A 27053-nucleotide genomic window follows, 5' to 3' on the forward strand; every position below is an offset into this window, starting at 1 on the left:
CCAAGGTCATGGGGTTGTTCAATGTCTTTCTTCAGGCCTGAACAAATCCTGGTTTGTGTATAAGGTGTGTGGCACTTAGTGATACTGAGTTCTTCTTGTTACTGCATTTTTCCTGGAAATCTCTTTCTGGCCAAAGCCTCCCTGGTTGCTTCAGCACATCTTGACACGTGGCTTTGCAGTCCATCCACAGTCTGCTCCTCTTCTGGCAGGCGGGAACTGACCATAGCCCTCGAGCCTGACGGCCCCATGGTTCAGCACAGGACTGGGGCTCCTTATCTCTTGGCACTGGAGAAGGACCTGGGGTGGCCACCCTCCAGGGTTGGCTCATGGCAAATTATTACCTGCCATCGAGATCCCCAGGGGCTCTTATGCATGGCAGTTGCTGAATCCCACTCCTCTGCCTGCAGTTGCAACACTATCAAGATGCCAGGGTACAGGTGACAGCTGCAGCTGCCAGTGGGCAGAGCTGTTGCCAGCTGCCAGCTGAACCAGGAACAAGCTGAGCTGTCACCCTCCGATGCAGCCTGAGTCCTGTTTCCAGCCAGTTTCTGTGTCTCCACCAGGAGTCCACTCTTCTGGGGCACAGCCAGTGGAACTAGTGCCCCTGTCACCCAGACACACTCTGTGTGTGCTCCAGCCTGTTCCCTTTGCCTAGCACACCTACTCTCCCTGGCTTAAGCCAGTGAATGTTCCTCAGAATAAGGGTTGGAAGTCCCCCTGCCTGGGGATCCCACTGTGGCACAGACCACAGCATGGCAGTCAGCCCTTGGGTCTGAGGCCTCCTGCACACTGCTCCTCTGCCTGGCCTGGTTGTCAGTCTCTAGACTCAGACATCCGGGGGGACTGGGCTGCCTGCTGCCAGACCCACCTCTCCCACTTGGAGCCCCTAACATGGTGTTGGCATGTACTGAGTGCTAAGTCACTTCCTGTTGGATATGATCAGGTGAGGTGACTTGTCTCATTGCTCCGTGCTCACAGCTCCTGGGATGGCAGCATTGTTGAGGGATTGCTATGCTGGTGTGAGCAGGGGTCTCCCATCTTCCTCAGAGCCCCTGGGCCACAGGAAGTTGGTCCTGTGCTGTGGGTACCCCAAGGCCTTGCACTTAGTAGGGGATCAGTGAGTGTTTGACTCCTGGGGAGGGCAGAGTGGAGTTCGTGTATAGCAAGGAACTGGTAACAGTTCTCTCCAACGAGGATGAGGACCTCATTGACCCTGCTAGGAAGACTGGGGCTCAGCTGAGGTCAAGGTAACCAGACGGGCACTTGTGGCCCCACAGGAAGACTTCAGTGTGGAGAGGCAGAGCAGTGGAGCAGCCAAGACAAGCTCAGCAGTGGGGACCCGAGCTGGAAGCTTGCTTCTCATTGCCTAGCTGTGTAATCCTGGACAGTGACCTGCCCTCTCCGAGCCTTAGTGGTCCTCATCTATAAGGAGGCAATCGGGTGCTTGGCAGAGGAACTTTCCTGCTAATGCAGGTTGTACCTGCTTGTACTGTTACCATTAGTGAAGATGATCACATCCCCTTGTTCACGAACTTTGCTTACCTCTTTCTTTCTAGAAAAAACGCCAGAAGCTCAAGTATCAGAAAGAGGCTGAAGATGAGGAGCTGGAGATGCCCCCTCAGTACCAAGGTGAGGCTTTCCACTCTTCCGTTTTGAAATTTCTATTCTCTGTATCCTATATTAGGCAAGGTTTGTTGCAGGTGAAGCCACAAGGTTACATGACCTGGTTGCATTCAGTTGGTATCAGCAAAGACAGGCTGATACATCCTCCTGAGGCAATGCTGTAGGATTTCATCCACAACTGTGTTGACGTGCAGGCTGGGAATGACTGACCTTGAAAGTATCTTGATCTCTTTAAGACGTCATTTTCACATCTATACAGTGGGATAAGAGCAGTGGTTCTGTCTCACAGTGTCGGTGTGAGACCTGAGTGGCAGAAAGCCCCATATATACAGTGAGAATGGTGCCTTATTCTACAGGTGGGCTTAAGAGGCTCCAGAAAGTTAAGACACTTGCTTGACGTTGGAGCTGGGAGTTGAACCCAGGTCTGTGTGGGTTCAAAGCCTGTGTTCTTTCTCCTAGAACAAATGGGGCAGATTGAGCATTTAAGAGAGGAGGGAAGTTTCTGTTAGTGGAGAATACATGCTCCCAGAGGTCACTGGTAGGTCTCTGGATTCGAGTCAGTGTGAGGAACCCAGTATTCTTTCAAGTCAGTGGACAGTCCTTCTGAGAGAGGTCTTTGTCCTCGGTTGTTAGAGGACAGAGCCAGATTCCTGGCCAGGACCCCTCTCCCCAGCAGCTCTCCGAAGAGAAGGTGCCCATCACCTTCTCCCAGGAAAAGGCTGCGCTGGCTTTTTCTGACTGTTGGCCTCTGTGTTCTCCCTCTAGCTGGAGGCTCTGGCATCCATCGCCCTATGGGCAAGAAGGCTACACCTGGGTCTGAATACAAGGCCAAGGTAAGAGCTGTCCGTGGGGGGCAAAGGGTCTCCTGGCTGAGTGTCTGGGAAATGGCGGGAAGCCATGCCTACCCCTGTCCTGGAAAGTCACCCTTGTGAAGCCAGACTAGGAGCACACTGAGGTCTCGGGAGTGTTGAAAGTCCAGACCTCTGTTGGCCTTCCAGAGCCACAGAAAGTCTTTGCGCCACCTAAGGCAGAGAATGAAGGGCAGGAAGGATGTGGGGTCCGTCAAGTCAGGGAAGGGGTGGAAGGGGAACCCCACACTCCTAGCGGACTTCATTTCTCTGAGCAGAAAGCAAAGGGCGACATGAAGAAGAAAGGTCGGCTCGACCCCTATGCCTACATCCCCCTCAGCAGAACCAAGCTCAACCACAGGTATGGTGCTGGGGAAGGTGGGGGGCGGGGGGCGGGGACCTGTGTTCTCATTGAACTCTCAACTCGATTGCTCATGTCTCTCCCAGGTTTTTATATTTACTTTTTGACTTGACCATTCGTGTAGTTGGTACCTGCGTGTATAGGTAACTGGAATTGCCCTTTTAAACACGGCGGGCAACATGTCGTCTGTGCAGGTCGCGTGCCACCCTGTGCAGGGCAGCACTCCCACTCCCCTGTTCCTGCTGGTCGTGCAGGGGCCGACTTTTGACGTTATGGGAAAAGAGGGCTGCCTGATCTTGGTGAGATGTGACCTTTCTGTTCCTTGTCCCCGTAGGAAGAAGGTGAAGCTGCAGGGACAGTTCAAAGGCCTAGTGAAGGCCGCCCGGCGGGGATCCCAGGTTGGGCACAAGCTCCGCAGAAAGGACCGTCGGCCCTGAGCCCCAGGGCCCCCGGGGCTGCTCCGTGGCAGAGCCCGGACTCAGAATGACTTGTTGGGACCGGGGCTTGGTTCCTAGCGGCACCCAGGATGTTGGAAGTCCCAAATGGGAATTGCCTTCTGGAGATGTATGTCCTTAGGACCTGGAGATGGAAATGTGGCCTCGGTGCCTCCGAGAAGGCCAGTGGGCGTCTGTGCGTTCTGCCCAGAGTGGCCATGTGCAGCACAGGAGATGGTCTTCTGTTTCCTCTAGCTGCTTGTGGCCACGTGGCATTCTCAGCTCGGCTGTCATTCAGGTGTGTGAGATTTGCTGTGACCAGACATAGAATAAACAAGCACCACCATACACATTGTCCCTAGAAACATTGTGTTTCATCACCCACCCCCTTCAGAGACAGGAACAATGTCTGGTCGTTGGCATCAGTGACTTGACCCCTTCCTCTCAATCCTGGGATCCAGTCTGGGGCATAGCATGATAGCTCGAGGTCAGGCTCCGGATCTTGCTCAGGGACCTACCTGTGTCAGGAGGTCTCTACTTCACTGTACAGTCCCAGTCAGGTGACATGTGGGGCATCCAGAAAGGCAGCCAGTGCCCCGGGGCTGGTCTGTGGAGCTGTGGTCGAGCTACAGCATGGCTGCCCCTGGGCCTAGGCTTCTCCCAGCCCCTTTGTTGGTGATTCAGCAGTGTTTAAGAGTCCCTCCATCTGCCAAGCGCAGCCCCATCACCCACCTATCTGATCCTCACATTCTCTTTCTAGACAAGTGGATCAAGTTCTGGTACAAAGAGCCATGTGATTCCAAAGAACCCAAGCTTTGTTGGTTTGGAGCAGAGAAGGGAGTGGTGCAGAACTCCCTTTCTCCTCGGGTCACTTGTCCGTCAGCCCAAAGGGTGTGTGTGTGTGTGTGTGTGTTTTCCCAGCAGGCATCAAGAAGCAAAAGCCCCAGTGCTATTCCCTGTCCCAGAATATGAGGAATTAGGCTTTGTCCCCTGGCATTTGACTGATAGCGTTCCTCAGTTCAGAATCTCCCCATTTGAGATGAGACCACATAAACACTCCTTAATGGTTTCCATTCTGGTTTAATGCCCTTGGCTCTGATAATGCTCCCAGGAAGCCCTGTGCACCTTTCCACTCATCCTCTGAGGGCGCTCAAGTCTTGCTTTAATCCACTGTCCCCAAGTAAGGACTTTTCCTCCTGCTGATTTTGGGCTAGGAAGCATAAAGGAACCACACTTCACCCACAGGTGGCGCTGTTTGCATTCCTTGTTCACAGTCTGGAAATTGGATAACAAGCAAGAAAGGTGGTCAGCAGAGGTGGTATTAGGGACTTGCGAAGGTGTCCCCTATTGTCACACTTCTGGTCACAGGCTTATAATTATTTTTTAAACAGTTTATTTATTTTTAGAGAGGAGAAAGAGGGAGAGAAACATTGATGTATGAGAGAAACTGATCAGTGGCCTCTCACATGCCCCCAACCAGGGACCTGGCCCACAACCCAGGCATGCACCCTGACCAGGAACTGAACTTGGGACTCTTTGGTTTGCGGGATGGTGCCCAACCCACTGAGCCACAGCAGTCAGGGCCAGCCCTTTACAGTTTCTTTTCTTGGGAAATACAGCCATAGGTAATAGGAGCTTCGTGTAAGTAGGTACGGGCATGAGCCAGTTGCCCAGTATTTTTGATAGTTATGCTATTACAGATGTACTATATTTCTTCCCCTTCACCCCCTCCACCCAGCCCACCCTCCCACTTCCATAGTCATCCCTCACGTTGTCCATGTCCACAGGCCCCTCAATTACCCAGCCTTGGTATCTTTTTAAAAATTGACAACTTGTTTATTATACCATATTTTCTAAGAAGCTTTGTTTTCTTTCAAAGGTGGGAGGGGCAGGTGACCAAGAAAGGTTGGTATTTGTGCTACGCTGAACTCAATTTTGGAAGTAGACTTCAAATGCACATTATCTTGATGTAGAGGCAAGAATCTGTCCCAGAAACTTCAGGTATTTGAAACATCTGTTACAAAAGGCAAAGCTGCTTGTTTCAACATTGCAGGGGGAAGGGGAATCAGGAGTGTTCCCCACGAGGCTCATTCCATTGAAAGGCAACTATGGTGGTTGAGGGCCTCCACCCAGAGCCAGGGTTACCACTTTAATTTCCCCATGCTTTCGGCAGTGTCAGACTCGGAGACTTCTGGCTTTCCTTTCTGGTGTCCATCCTCTACTCATTTTCAGCAGCAGAAGACAGAATACCCACCCTCACTGCACCAAAACAGCAGCCCTTGTGTTGGTAGAGTGTTTGGCCAACACTGGGGATTTGCCAAGGCCCTTTGCTCACCACATGTCTGGATACAGGTGGGGCGGGTTCAGCCAACCCTACCCTAGACTATGGGCTGCAGGCCTGGTGGGAACTGCCCTCACAGTTCGCTCGTCTATCAGTGGACTAGTACGCAGAGGCTGTTGTATTAGTCTGATGTCTCGTTTCAAGGCCGCCTCAGTCCACGTCCTTGATTATGGTTTCTCCTTTATTGTTCACAACATGTAAGAAAATTACTTAAGACATTCGAGTAGTCTCTTCATACTTCTTGGTTTCATATACTTGAGAGGGTAACTTAGAAAATTAGAAAGTATTCTATATTTCACCATAAAAGTAATAAAGATTCACAGAACATTTGGGCAAAACAAAAAGTAAATATAAAAAGGTTAGAACCCTTCCACCAAATTCTTCTGTTGCCCCTAGAAAGTTTCGTTCCTATTTTATTTTTCTATACACAGGGCTTTTTGTATACAACAAATAAGAGTTTTAAAATACAAGTTTATATTCTAAATTTGCATTTGACTCACAAAGTTTTTACGCTACCAGTGCACACACTTCATGAACATTGTTTTCTTTTTTAAAATAAATATTATTGCCCTGGCTGGTGTAGCTCAGTGGATTGAGCTTGGGCCTGCAAACCAAAGGATCGCGGTTCGATTCCCAGTCAGGGGCACATGCCTGGTTGCAGGCCAGTTCCCAGTGGAGGTCACACAAGAGGTCACCATACATTGATATTTCTCTCCCTCTCTCCTTCCCTTCCCCTCTAAAGATAAATAAGTATTTTATCTTTAAAATAAAAATAAAATATTTTATTGATAAAAATAAATATTTTATTGATTATGCTATTACAGTTGTCCCATTTTTCTCCCTTTTGTCCCCTCCACCCTAAACACTGCCTCCCACCTGCATTCCCATACCTTAGTTCATGTCCATGGGTCATACATATAAGTTCTTTGGCTTCTACATTTCCTATACTATTCTTAGCCTCCACCTGTCTATTTTCTATGTACCATTTATGCTACTTATTCTCTTCTACCTTTTCCCCCTCTGTCCCCCTCCCACTCCCCTGTTGCTAACCCTCCATGTGATCTCCATTTCTGTGGTTCTGTTCCTGTTCTAGTTGTTTGCTTGCTTTGTTTTCGTTTTTGTTTCTTTTAGGTTTGGTTGTTAATAGCTGTGAGTTTGTTTTCATTTTATTATTCATATTTTTTATCTTTTCTTAGATAAGTTCCTTTAATATTTCATATAATAAGGGCTTGGTGATGGTGAACTCCTTTAACTTGACCTTATCTGGGAAGCACTTTATTTGCCCTTCCATTCTAAATGAAAGCTTTGCTGGATAGAGCAATCTTGGATGAAGGTCCTTGCCTGTCATGACTGAATACTTCTTTCCAGCCCTTTCTTGCCTGTAAGGTTCCTTTTGAAAAATCAGCTAGTAGTCTTAATGGGAACTCTTTTGTAGGTAACTGTCTCCTTTTCTCTTGCTGCTTTTAAGATTCTCTCCTTATCTTTAATCTTGGGTAATGTAATTATGCTGTGCCTTGGTGTGTTCCTCCTTGGGTCCAACTTCTTTGGGACTTTCTAAGCTTCCTGGACTTCCTGGAAGTCTATTTCCTTTGCCAGATTAGGGAAGTTCTTCATTATTTTTTCAAATAAGTTTTCAATTTCTTGCTCCTCCTCTTCTCCTTCTGGCACCCCTATGATTCAGATGTTGGAACATTTAAAGATGTCCTGGAGGTTCCTAAGCTTCTCATTTTTTTAAAATTCTTGTTTCTTTATTCTGTACTGGTTGAATGTTTCTTTCTTCCTCTGCTCCAAACTATTGATTTGAATCCTGTTTTTTTTCCCATCACTGTTGGTTCCCTGCACGTTTTCCTTTATTTCACTTCTTATAGACTTCACTTTTTCCTCTTTTGTGACCATACTTAACCAATTCTGTGAGCATCCTGATCACCAGTATTTTGAACTGTGCATATGATAGGTTGGCTATCTCTTCGTTGCTTAGTTGTAGTTTTTCTGGAGCTTTGATCTGTTCTTTCATTTGGGCCATTTTTTTTTTTGTCTTGACGCACCTGTTACGTAGTGAGGGGCAGAGCCTTAGGTGTTCACCAGGACGGGGCAACCCACACTTGCTGTGTTGTGATGATGTATGTAAGCCAAGAGGGAACAACCGTTTGCTCTACTCTCTGCTGGTTTTTAGTCACTTGCCCCACTTCCCACAAGCAATGTGGGCCCTTCTGGTGCTGATTCCTGGGTGGGTGGGTTTATGTACGTTCTAGGACCTTGTGGGTCTTTCCAACAAACTTCCTGTGAAGCTGGGAGTTTCTCCCACTGGTGCCTCAACCCCCACAGGTGTTTTCAGTCAGAGGCTTTGAGGCTTTATTGCCCCGAGCTGGAGCCCTGTGTTGCATGGTCTGTTTCACTCCCCAGTTGTTCCTCCCAGTTTATCCACACTCAGTTGTGGGAGCACCCGCTCCGCCAGCTGCCGCCTAGCCCGCCCTGGTCCTCCAGCCGCTGCCTGTCTCCACCCCTCCTACTGGTCTGGGTGAATGTTTCTTCTTCTTTTTTTTTTAAAGATTTTATTTATTTATCTTTAGAGGGGAAGGGAAGGAGAGAAGGAGAGAAACATCAATGCATGGTTGCCTCTCTTGAGTCCCCTGCTGGGAATGGGACTGCAACCCAGGCATGTGCCCTGACAGGGAATCAAACTGCGATCGTGTGGTTCGCAGGCCCACGCTCAATCCACTGAGCCTACACCAGCAAGGGCTTGAATGTTTCTTCTTTAACTACTTGGTTTTGGACTTCCATACAGTTCGGTTTTCTGTCAGTTCTGGTTGTTTTCTGTTTTTAAATTTGTTGTTGTCCCTCTTTTGGTTGTGTGAGGAGGCGCAGTGTGTCTACCTATGCCTCCACATTGGCTGAAAGTCCCATGAACATTGTTTTCAATGGCCTGGCCTAAGCATCTGTCTTGTGGACCTGGCTCAGTTATTTACAAAGGATCTCGAGTCTGTAAGTGTGTTGCTCCTTGATGTACACAGGAGTTCAATGCCATCACTAGATGCTGGAATGTGTGCAAAGCAATATTTAGAAAATGACATGATGACTGCTCTTGTTCTATTTTTGGTATACATTATTATGAATAGACAGATAACTGTAGTCAGAAAACAACCTTGATTTGGAGCAATGTAAGCTGGCTTGCCATTTCCTGAAATCATACTTAGTGTAGCTTTCGCCATTATAAACATTTACCAGCCTGTTAGAGGCTAGCCGAGTCACCCAGGGCCACGGCTGCAGTGGCAGAAGGTGTTCTCCCATTCCGAATCTCATTGATGGGTAATGAAAGGGCCTAGAACAGATTTCAGGGCTGTAGTCAATTACCAGTAGATATTAAGACTGTGGGTGGAAGGTGTGATCCCTGCTACCCTGTTGCAGGTTACATACTCATTCTGGGTTCAGTCTGGATACCAGCTTTACAAGTCTAAGAGTGGGTCACGTTCAGAGAGGAAAAATAGTAACTCAGGGGCTTAGTCAAAATGAGAAGTAGAACCGCCTGGGGGCCTGAGACTTAGTGTCGTGGTGACTTCTCTGTACCTACTGTCCCCTGCAGAGAAAGTCAGACTTCGAGGCTTTGGTGACCATGAAGCAGGGTAAAGGGAAACATACGAGTGTTACATTGAAAACGTCATTAGGTAGAACAGCTCTGGATGGAACACACCTGCCCACTGAGTCCTCCTTTATTCCGGTTAGTGCTGCAAAGCTGGCCAGGTCCGTCCTCTCTGGTGTCTTCTAGTCTGGTTGGAGCCATTTACCTGCTGTTCAGAAGCTTCTCTGAGATTTCATCTGGCCCGTGCTCCCTTCGGTGCAGGCGTGCCTGGATTGAATTTCCAAACCCTATTGGTACAGCTTTCACCAGCGAGGAGTCCTGTTCCCTTTGGGACCTTGAACAGATAACTTACTTTATCCATCATGTGTGGACTTGAAGGGTTTATCTTCTAGAAGGCAGCTTGATTTCCAGATTCCAGGAATGTCACCCCTTAGACCTGTGAGTACCAGTCAGAACACTGGTAGGACTTTAGATGAGGATTTCAGGGAGGATCTGAGGCTCTGCTGACAGGGAGACGGATGGTGCCAGGAATAGCCTGTACAGTCCCTGTGGCTCCTCTGCAGGTTCGTGGGCTCCCGAATAGGCTTGCTTTGAACCAGAACAGTTGCTGTGCCGTACATCTTGGACTCAAGGCCACCAAGCCTGAAGTACACACCAAGCCAATAACCTGGGACCAGCCCTCGGTTGTAAATATGCTTATAAACATGATGAGGTGCAGCATTTATTATTCCCTGAGCCGATTTTACACGACCACGTACTTTGATTGGATCGTTGTGAGATAACACTTATCTAAAACTTTCTGCCTTGATCAGTCCAGAAGTTAGTTCAACTCCTTATAAGTTGGTGAGGTACACCTCCCAAACGAACAATAACCAGCTGCCTAGACTGACGTCCCGCATTAACCCTAACACAGTCCTGCCTTCGAGAGAACTCCCCGGTGGACCCCTCAGGACCCCACATGGGCACAGTCACACCCGGTGCACACCTAGCCGACTTGAATCTCCTGTGCCGGCACGGCAGCCACGACGACTTGGGCTGCAGGGAGCCCTCCGACTTAGCAAACGCGGTCACGTGCATCATCTTTGATCCCTGCGACGGTCTCATTATGATTGTAGTTTTTATGAACATGAGCCCACTTGACAGCTGAGAACCCAAAGGCAAAGTTAAGTAGGTCCCATAGGTAGGTACCAGGCCTCCAGAGTTCAAGCCCATGTGGTTACACCTTAGGCAATTTAGCCCCAGAGAACACAGTGTTGCAAAGAGGCTTGCCTGTGAATTTAAAAACACCTGGTACAGTTGGGACATCGGAGGCTGTTCCCCTTCCTGCTCATCCACTTGCAGGCTCTTCACCCCTAAAACCCTGGGACAGGCACTAAAGACAATTACAGAACAGGTTTCTTCATACTAGGGGAGAGGAGGGTGGAGTCGTCCCAGGGCTGACTTTCTTTAGAACTGCAAGGGGCAGGGCAGCAGGGTAGGGCAGGGAGGGGCGGGGCTGCTTGCTGGGTATTGCTTTCTCTTTCCTTTCCAGGAGAGATATGGAGCTGGCCTGTGAGTCTTCCTTTCTTCCTTTATGTCATTTTCTTCCATATTCTTGATCCCTCCCCACCCCCCATACACACACTTGCATTGTGCATTTATTCTGAGCAAAGGACTTTTTTCCAAAAAATAGTTTGTGAGGTATGGGAGAGACAGCAGTAGGCAAACCAGACAGGATCTTTGCCTTCACTAAGGTTCTGAGGAGGGGACAGGTAATAAGACACATGAGTGGAGTGGTGCTGTGAAGTCTAGGTGCAGGTGTCATGGAGGGACCGATTTGGACAAGGGAGCCATGGCGGTAGAGCCTCTAGGATCGGAATGGTGAGCAGGCTTCAGGTTAGGTGTTTGCCTAAACAAGCAAGACACCAAAATTTCCAGAAACCCAGGGCCTAAGCACAGTGATCTGGTTGGAAAGTGGGCTCGGGCAGGGACCTGTCTTGACGCCCTGTTGCGTACCAAGGTCACTGTTTTTACTCAGCTCCTGTATTTGTGTTGGGGGAGGGCACTGCCAAAGCTCCTCTCACCCACTTTTGGACCATGCTCCAGGCTAAGGAGTAGCATGTGCAGAGGCCCTGGAGCCAAAAAGAGTTGGGCCTTGCTAGAACTGACGGGAGCCTCAGAATATAGCATGCAATAACCACAAATAAATGTTAGGCATTATTACCTAAATTCTTTTTTTTAGGATTTTATTTATTTATCTTTAGAAGGGAAGGGAAGGAGAAAGGGAGAGAAATATCAATGTATGGTTGCTTCTCTTGCATCCGCTGCTGGGAACTGACCCCTGCTGGGAACTGGCCTGCAACCCAGGCATGTGCCCTGGCTGGGAATCGAACCGTGATCCGTTGGTTTGCAGGCCTGCACTCAATCCACTGAGCTATACCAGCCAGGGCCTATTACCTAAATTCTTATCTAACTTAACATTGCAGGGTTGGTCTGTTCTTTGGGAGAGACAGCAGTTTTCATTTATTTAAATGCATAGTTGCATAGTCTATCTATATCTACAAATTTATAAAGTAAAAGCCAAATATACAGCAAGACTGCTGGAAAGGAGACTATTAAAACCACATAATATAGGAGAGAAAAGAGTGAGCCCCTGAATGGAGGCAATAGGTTTCTACAAGTGCATATGGTGGGCCTGGAGCCAGAGGGCCGAGCCACGGTGTGCACAGGGCACTGAGCAGGTCCTGAGTGAGAGGTTTCTGTTGTGTCCATCTCGAGGGGCTGGAAACAGAATGTCTCCCTGTCACCTGGTCAGCGTTTTCATGACTGACCATCCTAATTGTGTGAGAGTAGTATTAGGAAGGGCTAGAAATTACAGACCTAGAGATAACAGCCAAGCTGCTCTCCCAGCACCTTAGAGCTAGGCAGCCTTCAGGGCAACTTTGCAAATGGGAACAGCCCAGAGCGAAGACCGCTGTTCCCAGCCTCTGGGGACTGGAGGAACCAGGACTAGAACCCAGGTCACCCAACTCCCAACCCAGTGGCACTCTGACATTGGTCAGGACTACACGGGGAGGCTGTGAGCCCCAGGGAGCAAGCCTGGAGTCCACAGACAACTCATTGGTCTAATGTCAGAGGCCGGTGAAGGGTAAGAATAATGTATTCAATGTCCTCAACTCTGCATATCCAAATGGGCAGGTAGGTGGGAGGGGTTTACGTTTTCCCAAACAAGGTAATGTGGTTCTTCTATGGCTGAGACCAGCACTGTCTCCAAGGAGACCCCTGGTGTCTGCCTACAGGGGTCTGAAATGAGAAAGAGAAGGCCGCAAGTATACTTGCTTGTCAGAGTCTTCAGATTCGTGGACTCACCTATCCATTTCCACCTCCAGGAAAACTGGAGCAAAACTACTTGGGGAGGAAAACTCAGAATGACCAAACTGAAACAACCTGCCCTCTTGAGGACAAACTTACTAAGATTCCACGAAGCAGAGGGCCTGTGGGACTTGGGAAACTGTGGTGGGCAGCCGAGGGGGCAGGCCAGCAATAATAACAAAAGCCACTCTGGCTTATGAAAGTGGAGGTGTGGGGCTACACCCCATTAGACCCTGAAGCCCTGCCATTGCAGGGAGGCCTCTGTTTCACCATCAATCTGAACTGGTGTCTGGCCACTGTGTTCACTTCTTTGGGGTTTGCCCTCCTCTGGAGCGTGGTACCCCCAGAGTATTGCTCTTTTAAAATGTAAATCAGGTCCCCAGGTGCACCTGTGCTCACACACCAACCTAGTGTTTACCAGTGCAGCTCACCCTTCATCGTGGTCCCTCACACACTCCCCTTCTACCTCCCCAGACATCACCCCTGCTACACTGAGCTCTCTATCAAGTTGCTTGGGCCTGCTACTCTCTACTTCTCTTTTTTTTTAAACTAAGATTTTATTTATTTACTTTTAGAGGGAGGAGAAGGGAGGGAGAAAGAGAGGGAGAGAAACACAAATGTGAGAAACATTGATCAATTGCCTCCCAAACCTGGGACCCAGCCTGCAGCCCAGGCATGTGCCCTGACCAGGGATCAAACCAGCAACCTTTTGGTTTGCAGGCCGGCACTCAATCCACTGAGCCACCCAGCCAGGGCTCCACTTCTCTTTTGCTGTTAACCTTTCTCCATCTGTACTAGCGTTATGCTAGATGCTATAACATCTCAAAATCTCAGTGGTCAACTCAGTTGTTTTCAGATTTGCTGAGACTCTGTACTGGTGTTCCTAGATGTTGTGCAGTGGGAATGGGGGTGGGCGTGCCATCTGCCATGCACAGCTTCCAAGATTGCCCTGAGCACTGACACTCCGCAGCGCAATAGGAGAGAGCACCGATGGTCATAGGAGGTTTTTGTGGATCAGCACCCATCATTTCTGCTCACACTGCCCTGGCTAGAAGTCAGTTATTTGGCAGGACTTCACTGCAAGGGAGACTGGGAAACATTTCAGCCGTGTCCCCAGGGAAGCGGGAATAGGTTTTTGTGAACACTTCACAACACCACGCTTGAGGTGTCAGCCTGGGTCACTTCCACAAAACGTATTTCCTAACTCGTTGTAACTGGGTTGAGCTGCTCCTCTGTGTTGGAGCCATCATGAGTGGTGCCCAATCCTTCTATAACCCGCGTTTAAGGTAGGGCACAGTCATTGCTTATTTACACATTTTTCTGTATTAGGCCATGTAGTAATTTCTTACTGCTGTTGTAAAAAAGATCACCACAAATGTAGTGGCTTAAAATAACACAAATTTATTACCTTACACTTTGGATGTTCAGAGGCTTGAAGTGGATCTCACTGGGTTACAGTCAAGGTGGCTCAGCAGGGCTGTGCTCCTTCCTGGAGGCTGGGGGAACGGTGGGTGGTGTCCGGGCTCTGCCCACAAGGCTCTCCCAGCTGTCATGGATAAGACATAATCAGCTTGGAGAGGAAAGGCTGACCAGTCTCTCAGAGGAGAAAGGTCTCGAGCTTCTCTCTCAATGGGCTTTTACTGAGTTTAGCTTGCATAGAGATGTGTTGACTCGGACACCGGCCCACAGTGTCCACGGCATTATGGATAAGACAAGATACATTCACCCGGACTACCAAGTCCTGTGGAGAAAAAGGGACGGCACGGCCACTCTCTCTAGGGGAGAGTGCCTCTGAACTTCTCAGTCACTCTCTCAAGAGGAGAGTGTGCCCACCCTTGCCTTGAAAAGCTTTTATTGGGTTTCAATTTGCACAGAAATACAGATAAAGCTCATTAATAATTGTCAGGCAGTAAGGATCAAACAATAGATAGCATACAAAGAACTACAAGGGCCCATTCTGAGTCAGGGTCTGTTAGCTAAAGGGCTACAAAACTTTGGGAAACAAATTCATTTCCTGCTTGGACCCTCATCATTTAATTGAGAGCATTCTTAGCAAAGCAGGTTTCACAGGATTTTATATATTCTTTCTTGGTCCTGACCACCTGGGAAACCCGCTCTTTCCAGCACAGGACTGCACCGCCCTCTGTCATTGTTTCAGGATTAAGTCAGGCAGGGGGAAGTAAGGCAGCTGAGAGATTAAGAGACTTCTTGCAGACAGAATGAGGACTCAGGCTATGTCAAAGCTGAGGAGCGAGGGTCCATCACTCCTTTTTGCTATAGCCCCCCAAGTCCTTCCCTGGGGACTCCCCATTATCGTGCCTGTCTTAGGTCGTTCCTCCCTTGAGGAATCTTACCCGTCGCTGGCTAACCGACCAAGCATTGGGGGCCAGGCAGGGTGAAGTAAAAGGGGCAGAGGGCAGTGCCCTTGCCAGGGAGATAAGCTTTGTCTCCTTAGTGGCTTATGGTCCTATGGTCACTCACTGAGCCTTAGCCATAGCGGGGGGGAGGAGGTGGTGGTTACAGCTCCTGAAACCAGGGAGGGCAGTTCCCGACCACGCATACCAAAGAAAGGAGGTATGGTTTACAGATAACGCTTCTGGGATCACAGGGTCCTTTTGAGTCAGGGTCTGGTAGACTGAGAGGTGCCAGGTGGGGCAGTTCCGGAAAACGCATACCAAAGAAAGGAGGTATGGTTTACAGATAACGCTTCTGGGATCACAGGGTCCTTTTGAGTCAGGGTCTGGTAGACTGGGAGACGCCAGTCGGCTGTAAAACCTTGGGAAACAAACTTATTTCGTGTTTGGACCCTTATCAGAAAATTGAGGACAGTCTTAGCAAAGCAGTTACACGGGATTTTGTGCATTTTTTCCTAGTCCTGATTGCCCTGGGGAACCTCCTGCTCCTGCCCAGGGCTGCACTGCATTGTTTCAGGCTTAAGTCAGATGGGGAAGTAAGGCAGCCAAGAGATTAGGAGACATGTTACAGACAGAATGAGGACTCAGGCTATGTCAAAGACAAGGGGCGAGGGTCTTTTGCCCCTCCTCCACAATCCCCTAAATTCTTCCTTGATGGCCCCTTTGTGACTGTGCCTTATATAGGTTGTTCCTTCTTTGAGGACTCTTACCCATCATCCTCCAGGGGCCAAGCAGAGTGAAGTGAAGGGGCTAGAGGCTGCACCCCTGTCGGGAGGATAAGTTTTGTCCCCTTAGTGGCATATGGTGTCAAGGTCCCCTAGCCGTGGGGCCTTTTTGCCTGTTGGCGGGGTTACAGCTTCTGAAACCAGGCAGGATGGTTCCCAACAGCGGTCAGAATCCATTTCTTTGCCTTGTCCAGCATCCAGGAGTTTTCTTCATTCTTTGGCTCATGGCGCCTTCCATCTTCAAAGCCAGCAGCTACAGCGGTCCAGCCTCCACTTCTGTCATCACATCTCTGACTCCGACCTGACTCCTCCCTTTCATAAGGACAGTTGTGATGGCATTGGGCCCACCTAGTAATCCAGGTCATCTCCCATCGTAAGGTCTTTACTCAATCACATCTGCAAAGTCCCTTTTGCCATGTAAGGTAGCATTCACAGACTCCCAAGATTAGATGGCAGGCCTCTTTGGAGGGCCATTCTTTTGCCCACCAGGGACTGCAAAGCTCTGTGAGGACTGCCTCCACTGTTTGCTGTGGCCTTGGAAGTGGGCACAGACTCCGGGACAGTGCAGGTGTTTTCTGATGTGTTGGGTGATGGAGTGAGCAGATTTACAGCCTCCCAAGTTGGGTCCCTGATGGGAAGGACTTCTCCCTCCTCGCGAGGCCTGGTCTGGCGCAGAGCCTGTGGCCCACTTGTCGTCTCTCCTACTTCCCCAAGTGGCGTGATTTACGGAGAACTCATAGGGCCCGTGTCTTTCATGTTTCAAGGCAGATTTTAAAAAATCAACTTCATTGAGGTATACTTTACAAATAATTAATTCACCCATATAAGTGTTCATTGAGTTTTTTCTTTTTGTTGTTTTATGCGCTCACTGAGTTTTGTCAAATGTCTCCACCCATGCACTCGAACCCATTATCAGTATGTGGTGTGTGTGTTTGCAGTTTGTTTTGTTGCTTCCATGTATAGTTCTGAGTTTTTAAGGCCCATAAGGATGTGTGTGACCTTCACCACAATCAGATACTACATGGGTCCATCACCATCACCCCCAAGTTCACCTCTTTCCCTTTGTAACAACAGCCTCTCTGACTCCCTTAGCCTTTGGCAACCACTAATCTTTCATCTGAACATAGTTTTCTCCAAGGCAAATTTTAATCATGGTTACCTAGCTGGTAAATTTATTTAAAAGAATCCCTTTCCCTCTATGCATTGTATTGCAGCTACTTCCCTGACCTACATCCTCAGCACAAAGCAGAGGGGCAGGTGACTGGAAGAAAACTTTGGGATGGGAAGAATTACTGCAGATCTTCCTCGGGTCCACTGTGGGCCCCTGGCTGCCCCAGGACCAGCCTTCACTTCCGAGCTGAGGGAAAGCAACGACCCCGCCCACCTCAGCCAGAAAACCACACAACAGGAGTGAGGGAATCAGGTGATCTCAAAGTTGAGAACGATCTGCAAGCTGTTTTAAAACCGTGGTAAAAACGTGATTACTTCACATCAGCAAATAGATGACAGTCACAGTTACAAAGAGAGGAAGAAAGAACTAGATCAAGTAGCAGATACAGCATAGACTTTTTCTTATTGAGGTGAAATTCACATAACATAAATTAGCCACTTTTAGCCCTGGCTGGTGAGGCTCAGTAGATTGAGTGCAGGCTGCCGATTCCATTCCCAGTCAGGGCACATTCCTGGGTTGTGGGCCACATCCCCGGTTGGGGGCGTGTGAGACTCAACTGAATGATGTATCTCTCACACACTGATGTCTCACTCCCTCTCTTTCTTCCTCTCTTCCTGTTTCTCTCTAAAAGTAAATATATAAAATCTTTTTTTTTAATAGCCATTTTATTTTCTTTTTTAAACGGACTTTATTTATTTATGTTTAGGCAGGGAAAGGGAGAGAGGAAAAGAGGGAGAGAAACATTAATGTGTGGTTGCTTCTCTTGCGTTCCCTACTGAGGACCTGGCCCACAATCCAATGAGCCACACCAGCCAGGGCAAAAATTAGCCATTTTAAAGTTTATAATTCAGTGGCATTTAGTACACCCAGAATGTTGTCACCTCTAACAAGTTTCAAAACACTTCCACACTCCATAAGGAAACCTTACATCCATTACCAGTCACCCTCCCCCACCCAGGGCCCTCCCACCTCAACCTAAGCATACACCAACCTGCCCTCTGTCTCTACGGATTTATCTATTCTAGCTATTTCATATAAACAGAATCACAAGACAGGATCTTTTGGTGCCTGGCGTCTTTCGCTGAGCACAATGTAATAATAAAAATATTATTTTATCCATTCACCCACTGATGGACCAAAGCATAGAATTTCCTTTGTTTTGGACTTGAACATCATTACAACTGTTTTTACTCCTCAGAACCTAACTCTAACATCATCCCCTGGGTCTGAGTGATAAGCCTTCCCATACACATTCTCATGTAACAGCAATTTTGTAAAGGGATCGACCCCTCCCCATTTTACAGATTTGGAATCTGAGGCACAGAAGGGTGAAGTGACTGGGTCCAGGCGGGTTTCCCAGCCTAGTGTCCACCCCTGTTCACCTCAGCTGGGGTCTCCGAGTGCAGGTAATTGAAAAACAAAGCGTTCGCCGAACGCAGACTCCTTGGGAAGGATTCTACATCAATGCAGAAAATCTTTGCATTCTGTGTCCTTCCACTGCTGCTTCTGAACACCCTCTGTGCCTTTCTAGGGAGGCAGCCAGAATGCCAGGCACACAGCTCCCATTGCTTCCCTTTCTGATACCCTCTCATTACTTTTAATTGCATCTGAGCCTCTCTAGCATCTTATATGTTGATTCCTAATCCGGGGCACTTCTCTGCCTCCCACTGGTCCGACACAGCACTTTTCTCTCTCTCAAAGCTCTCCGGAGAGGTGCCCCCAGAAAATGGAGTTGGTCTTCTGTAATGAATTCATCTCTATAATGAATAGTATAATATCCAAGTTCCGGGCATATTTACATAGCAATCTCCACACACAAGCAACATAACAAAGGGAAGACTTTTAAAAGAATGCCATCTCAAAGCTCCATTTCCTATAGTACTAAGAACACTATGGGAATTACCCTGACAAGAAGACAAAAACAACTTCCAGGCATGCGGGGTTAGACACAATAACACCAGCCCCATTAATGTTTAAAGTCAATGGAGCATAAAACTGCTTTTCTCTACTTATAGGCAGCATCATCTTACAGAGAGGAGGAAAAAAATTACCATTTAACTCTGCTGAAATCCATAGACCTCCCCTAATTTTCATTCCCCTTGAAATTCTCCAGTAAGTACCATCAGAGTGAAATGAGAATCACTCTCTCTGGGGGGAATGGCTTTCAGTGCTCATCAGTAAAGTGTGTGAAGAGCCCTCCACGGAGATGGAGGAGGAAGGCTGCCTGTCAGGAAGGGATCTGTCACCAAAACCTGCAGAACTGGTTGTAGTGATACCTTGGAACTTGGGAGCCTCTGGGCTGACTCCAAGAGGGCCTTGAACACTCAGGTCAGGGTAGATGTGAGGCAGAATACAAGGCACCTAGCAAGTTCAAGGAAGTAATGCCTTTAGGATATGTTTTACTTAGTGGACTGCAAGGGGAGCCGTCATCATTACTATATTAGCTGTTTCCCTGGGGGAGTCGCTGGAATTGGGCCAGGCCCCAGTTAGTAAACCGTGGACCTAATCCCACAGTACATTTGTATAATGCCCGACAAGGCCTGTTCCCATTATCTCATTTGATCCTGAAAACAATCCTCAGGGGGAGGCAGAGCAGGGATTATTTTTTCCATTTTACAAGTGAACACACTTGTAAACTGATTTGCCAGAAGCCACACACCTCAGACATGGCAGGAATGAGACTTGAATCTGGGTCTTTGTACAACCTGTTCAGTGCTCTTTTGACTCCCCATCACAGCCTGTTCAAAATATTCCCAGCCCCACCCGTGCTCACTTTCATCAGTTAAATAGCAGCTGGGAGCTCACCACCCGGAGCTTGTGTTTATACTGCCCACACACCTCTGTCCTAATGAAAAAATATAGCCCTGAGTGGCAAGCTCTCTGAAGGGAAAAAATATATGTCCTCTCCCTGCACCCAAGAGCAAAATTAATCCAGATGGATTTGGAAAAAATCAAGGCACTAGAAAAAATCTTAAAAAAAAAATCGAACTGAGTAATAACTTTCTGGAGGCAAGAAGACTCTAAATTTAGCAATGTGTTAGAAGACTCAAAGAAAGGGATTTTATAAATTTGACCACATCAAAGTTTGTTAAGTGTTAGTGGCGGGGGGGGGGGGGGGGGGATCTGTACAGAGCCAATAAAAATACCTGAAATATTCATACCAAAATATGAAAGAAAAGAGTTAACTCCTGAGATGTAGAGGAGTCATGCAAATAAGAAAAACTCAATAGGAAGAAATTAGGAAATAATTTACCAAAAAAAGGGAAATGCAGTTGGTTAACATTTTGAAAACTGCTGTACTTAAGTAAAATAATAATTTAAAAAATCTGAAAGGCATTATCAGTTCCATCTATGAAACCAGCAAAAAAGTTTTTAACAATAGTACTCAAATCTAGTTGAAGGTGCCATAAATAATGTGTTCACAGATTAATGATGGGAGAGGAAATTTACCCAATTGGAAAGCAGTTTGTTACGTTTCTCAGAAACCTTAAAATATCCATATCCTTTGACCTGAAATTCCATTCGTGGCAATATATTCTTAGAAAACACTCATCAACATGGAAAGTTTTACACACAAAAATGTCAGTCACAAACTTATCTACAACGGTGAAATTAGATAAACAGTAAACATTAAAGGATTAATAATGTATGGTTCAGCCACTCGATGGAAACTTACGTAATGATTACATTCTCAAAGTGCATGCAATAACAAGAACACTGTTTATGGTGTAATACCAAAGGGGAAAAGTGTAACTTTGTATACGTGGCTGGTGTGTAACACTTTCATGGAAAAAACTGGAAAGGAAAAAATGTCATGTGAGTCTCGTTTGAGTCCTATGATTGTGAGAGATGTGTTTTCATCGCCCCATATTTCAATTTGAATCTTTTCCTTTTTTAAACGAACAAAGTCAACTCAGCCATGCGGTGGCGCGTCCTTCTCAGGAAGTGCTTGAGGACTGGGCGTACCTCAGAAATCCCACCTGAGATCAATTCCGCCCACCTTTGCGACGGCCCTTCAGCACCCCCAATTCTCTGTCCTTTCCCCACCCCCACCTCTCGGAAGTCCGACTGCAGCCAGCTCCTCCCCCACCACCCCCAGTCCGTGTGACGGCGGGTGCGCGGGGAGGGGGGGGGGAGGAGCAGGGCCATCTCAAGCGTTGATGACACGTGGGGAGGGAGCTAGTGTCGGAGTAGGAGGAGGGGTTAGGCGTGTAGGTGGGTGTGTCTGCGAGTGGCAGAAACCAATCCAGGTCGCCTCGGAGTCACCATTTTTTTGTGTGCCTCATCTGCTCAGGAACCTATGAAGGTCTCCCCATGCCCAAGAGCCGCATATAGTGGGATACCGAGGTCAGACAAGGGGAGGCTCTGGCCACGGCCCTGCCCAGCCCTCGACGCTGTACCTGCTCGCACGTCTCCTCCCGCCCAGGCGCAGTGGTTGCGTCCAGCCCCTACGTCACCCATTGTTTACAAATCAACCCGAGCCGGTAGGATTCCGGCCACCGAGGCTGCGGCGCAGCACGAGTGCCAGCCGGTCTGCGCCTTTCACGTCCTCCCCGGCCGGCCTCAGCCCTGGCCCCGGATTCGGCCTCGAATTCAGCCTCAGCACTGCACCTGGCTCCACTGCGGCCCACCGAGTCGCCAGAGACTCCCGCAGAGCTTCGGATTCTCGGGCTGAGGACCATGCCCTGCCGGAGGGAGGAGGAAGAGGAAGCCGGCGAGGAAGCGGAGGCGGAGGAAGAGGAGGAGGAAGACAGTTTCCTCCTGCTGGAGCAGTCCGTGACGCTGGGCGGCTCGGGCGAGGTGGACCGGCTGGTGGCCCAGATTGACGAGACGCTGCAGCTGGACGCAACGCAGGACAGCCCTGACACCCCGTGCGCACCTCCCGGGCCACTGGTGCGGCCCCCGGCAGTGGCGGTGCGGGCAGACAAGGCCGGGCCTCCGGTTCTGCCACCCGCGGCGGCCGAGGCGGTGGGCCCAGCGCCACCGGGAGCCCTTCGTTGCGCCCTCGGAGACCGCAACCGCGTGAGAGGCCGCGCTGCGCCCTACTTTGTTGCCGAGTTCGCCGCAGGTCACAGCGCCCTGCCAGGGCCGTGCCGCCGAGGATGGTTGCGGGGCGCTGTAGCCTCCCGCCGCCTGCAGCAGCGACGATGGCCCCCAGCCAGCGCGCGCGCCCACGACGACGACCCGCACCGGCTCCTGCAACAGCTCGTGCTCTCGGGGAACCTCATCAAGGAGGCCGTGCGTAGGATCCAGCGAGCTGTCGCCGTGGTTGCAGGCCCTGCCAGTGCCTCCGGGACTGGGGGAGGCCGCAGCGGACCGGAGCCGGTCGCTCTGCAGCCCTCGGGCGCCTTGCACTGACCCGGGATCCCTGAAGTAGGAAGAGGAGGCCGCTGCACAGACCCATCAGCGTCTTGCCCTCACCCACCCTGAGCTGAAGCCATCGTCGCCGTTCTGGGAGCGAGGGCCGAGGCTGCAGGGAGGGGTGTTGGGGAAGACCTCCAGCTAAGAAGTTACCGGCTCCAGCGAGGCTGTCGGAGAAAACTTGAACGTGGAGAAACGCACCGGCCAGGACACGTCTGTGCCGCGTGAGAACTTCCCGGCCACCTTTGGGCCAAGGACCTGGGATAAACTGGGAGAACTATGGCAGCTACTTTTATTGATTTATACCTGACTTAACCCTTGGGGGTGTCGTGTTCTTGGATTGTTTAAAGATAGGGCCACAAGGGGCGGGAATTCGTGAGGGCTTTAGAACAATACTTGAAAACTTAATGACACGAGTACATTTTCTTTATTTTCCGGTGGAGGAGCTTTGTGAAAATGGTGCTACAATTGGTGTGCAAAGAAATTCTGGAGGAAAGAGGAATGTAAAAGGTTGGCGGTGGGTAGTTGGCATCGCCCCCTCCCTCCCTCCTAGTTAGGGGCTGGTCGAGGTGGGAGATGTGAGGTCCAGTTAGGGGGGTGGGAGGTGAAAGATTTTGAAGGTGGATCGAACTGGAGTTGAATTTGGACTTTTTAATGATTGACCTTGCCACCTGTGGTTCAAGGTCACGGTTTGCTGTAGGTGGAAAGCTGTGGGGTTCCTGGGAGAGCTAACTCATCCCCTTGTCCTTTCTTCCTCTTGCTCCAAAAAGAGCCACGTTTGTGCTTTCCTACCTTCTGGGAGTCTCCTGAAGAGACACAGGCAGAGAGGGACTTGTGGGGAGTTATTTGTTGTTTTTTTCCCTGTGCTTTCCTCTTTCCAGACTCCTCCTCCTCCTGAGGCCACTCTTGGCCGTGCCCTGAGCTTTCTCAGAAACGGTCATAAACAATCTCTTGAGTCTCTCTCCAGTTCTCCTAGTCCACCTGTATTAATCCACCCGTTCTGGTGTCTGCATGGGACACCGGGACCCTGGTGGTGGTTCTGCTCTGATCTGGCCCTGTGTGGATCCGTGGGCCTGAGCCTCCATGGGTCCTCTCCCCTCACACATTGCTCCTGCCACTAACTCTTCTTTGTAAGTGACTGAAACCGTCTTTAAAATGTGACTCTCTGCGAGGAGAAACCGCTGGCTTTACCCTTGTGAAACTTGATGGCACTTTAAGTGAAGTGCCACCCCCCCCCCAGCCCCAGACTTGAAGGTAGCTAAACCCATTTTTTAAAAAAAAGATTCAATGGCTCGTTCATCCTCCAGATGTGGCTATTGACGTACACTTCGCACCGGAGTGTCTGAAATTGTGGCGGTCCTGATTTATAGGATTTCTTAATTAAAATGTCTGCTGAATAAATTTGTTTTTTGTTTTGGAGCATGCTTTGGCTTTTTGGTGGGAGGTGGGGGAAAGAAAAGGACTTGGGGATACCCGCAACAAGGAAGAAAGCACCTGGGGAGACCCGGGCTCAGCTCAGAGTCCTGGCAGCCCTGCAGGGCTTCAGTGCTTTCTGGATTGATGGTCCACAAGACCATAGAATTAGGCCCGGGGTTTTAAAAGCTGCTAGGTGGGCTCCCACTCCCTCGATGGAATGAGAACCTATTCCAGAAACACTTTCTAGGCTGGTGGGTGGAGGCCAAGGATTCATATCTGGAGAGGGGTGGAGGGAGTGTTTGCAACTGAATGTTTTGTGTAAAGAATGGGAAGGGCACCAGCAAAGCCAGCCTGTTTCCCCCTGAGAGGCTGACCCACTCGGGAGCTGTGGTCTAGGGAAAGGGAAAGGGTTTTATAGCAAAGTACCAACATCTGGTGGGGAAAGGGCTGGGTTTTGGAAGCGAGAGATTAACCAAAGCAGCACCTTCTCGTCCTACTTGTTCCCTTGCCCTTTTTAAGGAAGATTTTCTCGGCCCAGTGCAGTTAACCAGCCCCCCCAAGGGGCCTGTGCTGCCCTGCACCCTCCCACACCAAAGCTGCGGGGGAAGGCTGGTGCGCAGTGACTCTTTGAGTCAGCCCCACTGCTCACCAGCTGTGTCATCAGGGCAAGTCACTGCTCTGTGCTTTTCCCTTTTCTCATCTGTAAACCAATACATAATAAGGTAGTTAGGAGGGTCATGTGAGGGTTTGAATTGTCTGGGATACTTAAGTGCCCCAAAATGATAGCTGTTAATTCTTTTTTCAAAAAGATTTTACTTATTATTAGAGAGAGGGGAAGGGAAGGAGAAAGAGAAACATGGATTGGTTTCTCGTGTATGCCTGGCTGGGACCTGAACCCACAACTAAGACACGTGCCCTGACTGGGGACGGAGCTGGTGACCTTTCATTTTGCAGGATGACGACCAAGCAGAGCCACACCAGTCAGGGCTGTGCTGATTTTATTTTTTTAAGATTTCATTTATTCCCAGTCAGGGCACGTGCCTGGGTTGCAGGCCAGTTCCCAGCGGGGGACGCACGAGAGGCAACCATACATTGATATTTCTCTCCCTCCCTCCTCTTCCCCTCTAAAGATAAATAAATAAAAAATATTTTAAAAAAGATTTCATTTATTTATTTTTAGAGACAGGAAGGGAGAAAGAGGGAGAGAAACACTGATGTGTGAGAGATACATCAACCGGTTGCCTTTCACATCCCCAGGGACCTGGCCTACAACTCAGGCATGTGCCCTGGGTGGGAATCAAACCGGTGACCCTTTGCTTCACAGACCAGGGCTCAATCCATGGAGCCACATCAGCCAAGGCATAGCTGCTGACTCCACACCACCATTGGCCCTTCTTCCTCTAGGGGGCCCATATATGTCTCCCGAATATGCCTCAATCGCCCCACCACTTCAGCCACCTCTTTTCCACCACAAGCACAAGCTGTCACTTCCTCTTTTGCTTCTGTGCCCTTTAAGTCCATTTTCCTGAACTTTCAGAAAGCCACCTCCACACTGCCTCTGCTTTCAAAATCCTAGGGGGTAGCATTTCCTGAGTTCACAGGTACCAGCCACCATTCTGGGTGCTTTAAATGATTAGAGCATCTCATCCTGTCATGACTGCCATGAAGTGGGCAGTTTTATTTCTTCTTTTACTTTTTAGCGTTATTTATTTATTTAGTTATTTAAATTGATTTTAGATAGAGACATCAATCTGTTGGTCCACGTACGTGTTCATTGGTTGATTCTTGTTTGTGCCCCGGCCTGGGATCCAGTTGGCAGTTTGGTGTATTGGGATGATGCTCTAACCCACAGGTGGCAAACACAAGGCCTTCCATCTGGTTTTATCCACCCTGGCACCTTGTTTCTTCCCAGAGGCAGCGCCAAGCTCCTTGCCCCTAGTTAAGGAATAGTCACTTTTATACAGTCCTAAAATTACATTCAGCCCTTTGAAGGCAACCTCGAGGCTGATGTGGCCCCCTGTGAAAATGAGCTTGATACCCCTCTAACCTCTAACTCACTGAGCTGCCCAGCCAGGGTATTAGTATGTTATGAAAGCTGGGGACAGTGAAACAAGGAAGGGCTTGGGACAGAAGAAGCAACAGGAGAGACCCTTGGTGGGGCTCCTCTGGCTCTCTGGAAAGGGAGAGAAAAGGGGACCTTGGAGACAGGTTCAGGGGGTTAGCCCAGGCTCAGCTGCTGCTGCCCATCGCTCCTCTGGTTGCAGGTCTTGTGGGGACCCCTGGAGTTCAGGAGATCCACTCCTGTGGGGGAAGAAGAGCGTGGGCATGCTCCTGGGAGGGAGCGCGTGTGTATTTTGTCCATTTAATAGATGAGGACACTGAGGCCCAGGAAATTAATTTGCCTGAAGTTACCACCTTTTAAGTGGTGAAGCTGGGATTTGAACCCAGGCAGTCCAGCTCTAGGATCTCCTTCCTTCAACCAGGTATTCCAGTCATACTGTACCACCTACATGAGACTTTCTTAGCACCATTTTCTCCCACATTGGATTTATTAAAGTTATTAAGAGCATCCCACAAACCTTGACCCACTAAATACCTCAACACAACAGTATCACCATTCTCAAACTTGTCTTGAATACCAGGCACATATGTGGAAGGTGCTGGGAATCCAGGATGAGGCAGGATTTCACACATCCTGGAAGAACCCACAAGCAGGTTTGGGGCCAAAATCTTCACATAAGGTACTAGGAACTTTATAAGAGAAGCACAGATAACAAGTGGTGCATGGCTGCTGCTTGTAGACCCTCAAGTCCTATAAGATGAGAGCACAGGACCAAGTTGGTAGTGTGTTACCAAGTGCAGATGTCCTGTGGGTCTTCAGGATGGCTGAAACAGCACTCAGGAGTGAAGTTAGAATGGTGATTGTGGACAAGGAGGGAGAGGGAACAGAGCCCTGTTGCAGGCAGGTGCTCTGCAGGCGCCTTTCACAAGATGTTCCTTTTCAAAGGGGAGAGGTAGGAAATACTGGTGGTAAAGCAGGATCCGAACTCATGGCTCTTAAGGTGATTCTTTTGTTGCCTGGCTGTGTCTACATACACCTTTATTCCTCTACCCTAGCCACTGGTACTGATCAGCCATTTGTGAAGGCTGTAGAGAGCTTAGTTCTGAGCCTGGGCTTGGGGCAGGATCTCTGTGTCAAGGAGGCAATGGTCCTTTCCAAGGTGTTGCAGCTTGGGATAGCATATTCCCAGTACATGGCCCAGGAGTGATTGTGGCTGGGATATGTCTAACCCTTAGGAGCAGATGGTCACAAATCTAGGGGCATGGGTGTGGGCAGAGTTGAGACAACTCCATCTTCTGCAGGGGCTGAGGCCTGGGTTTTCCTGGTAACATCTGCAAGCCTTGAGCCCAGAAGGACCAAAGCAATAGGG

At 49.1% G+C, this 27053-nt stretch overlaps 2 protein-coding genes across 3 annotated transcripts in view; both read left to right on the forward strand.

The window, feature by feature from the left end:
* Positions 1-3631, forward strand: part of RRP12 (ribosomal RNA processing 12 homolog) — a 28086-nt gene extending 24455 nt beyond the window's left edge. For both annotated transcript variants that reach the window (XM_037050823.1, XM_037050825.1), the window contains 4 exons: positions 1557-1629; positions 2389-2456; positions 2750-2832; positions 3167-3631. In XM_037050823.1, coding sequence (XP_036906718.1) covers positions 1557-1629; positions 2389-2456; positions 2750-2832; positions 3167-3269 — 327 coding nt within the window. In that variant the 3' untranslated portion in view covers positions 3270-3631. The remainder of the gene's footprint in view (positions 1-1556; positions 1630-2388; positions 2457-2749; positions 2833-3166) is intronic.
* A 17537-nt stretch (positions 3632-21168) lies between these two features.
* FRAT2 (FRAT regulator of Wnt signaling pathway 2) lies at positions 21169-23607 on the forward strand. The gene has a single exon (XM_037050826.1). It carries the CDS (start codon positions 21526-21528, stop codon positions 22201-22203), a length of 678 nt encoding a protein of 225 aa, XP_036906721.1. The 5' UTR covers positions 21169-21525; the 3' UTR covers positions 22204-23607.
* The last annotated feature ends 3446 nt before the right edge of the window (positions 23608-27053 follow it).

This window comes from Sturnira hondurensis, unplaced genomic scaffold (genome assembly GCF_014824575.4).
Source record: "Sturnira hondurensis isolate 20B ecotype Veracruz unplaced genomic scaffold, ASM1482457v3 Scaffold0006849, whole genome shotgun sequence".
Lineage (NCBI taxonomy): Eukaryota > Metazoa > Chordata > Mammalia > Chiroptera > Phyllostomidae > Sturnira > Sturnira hondurensis.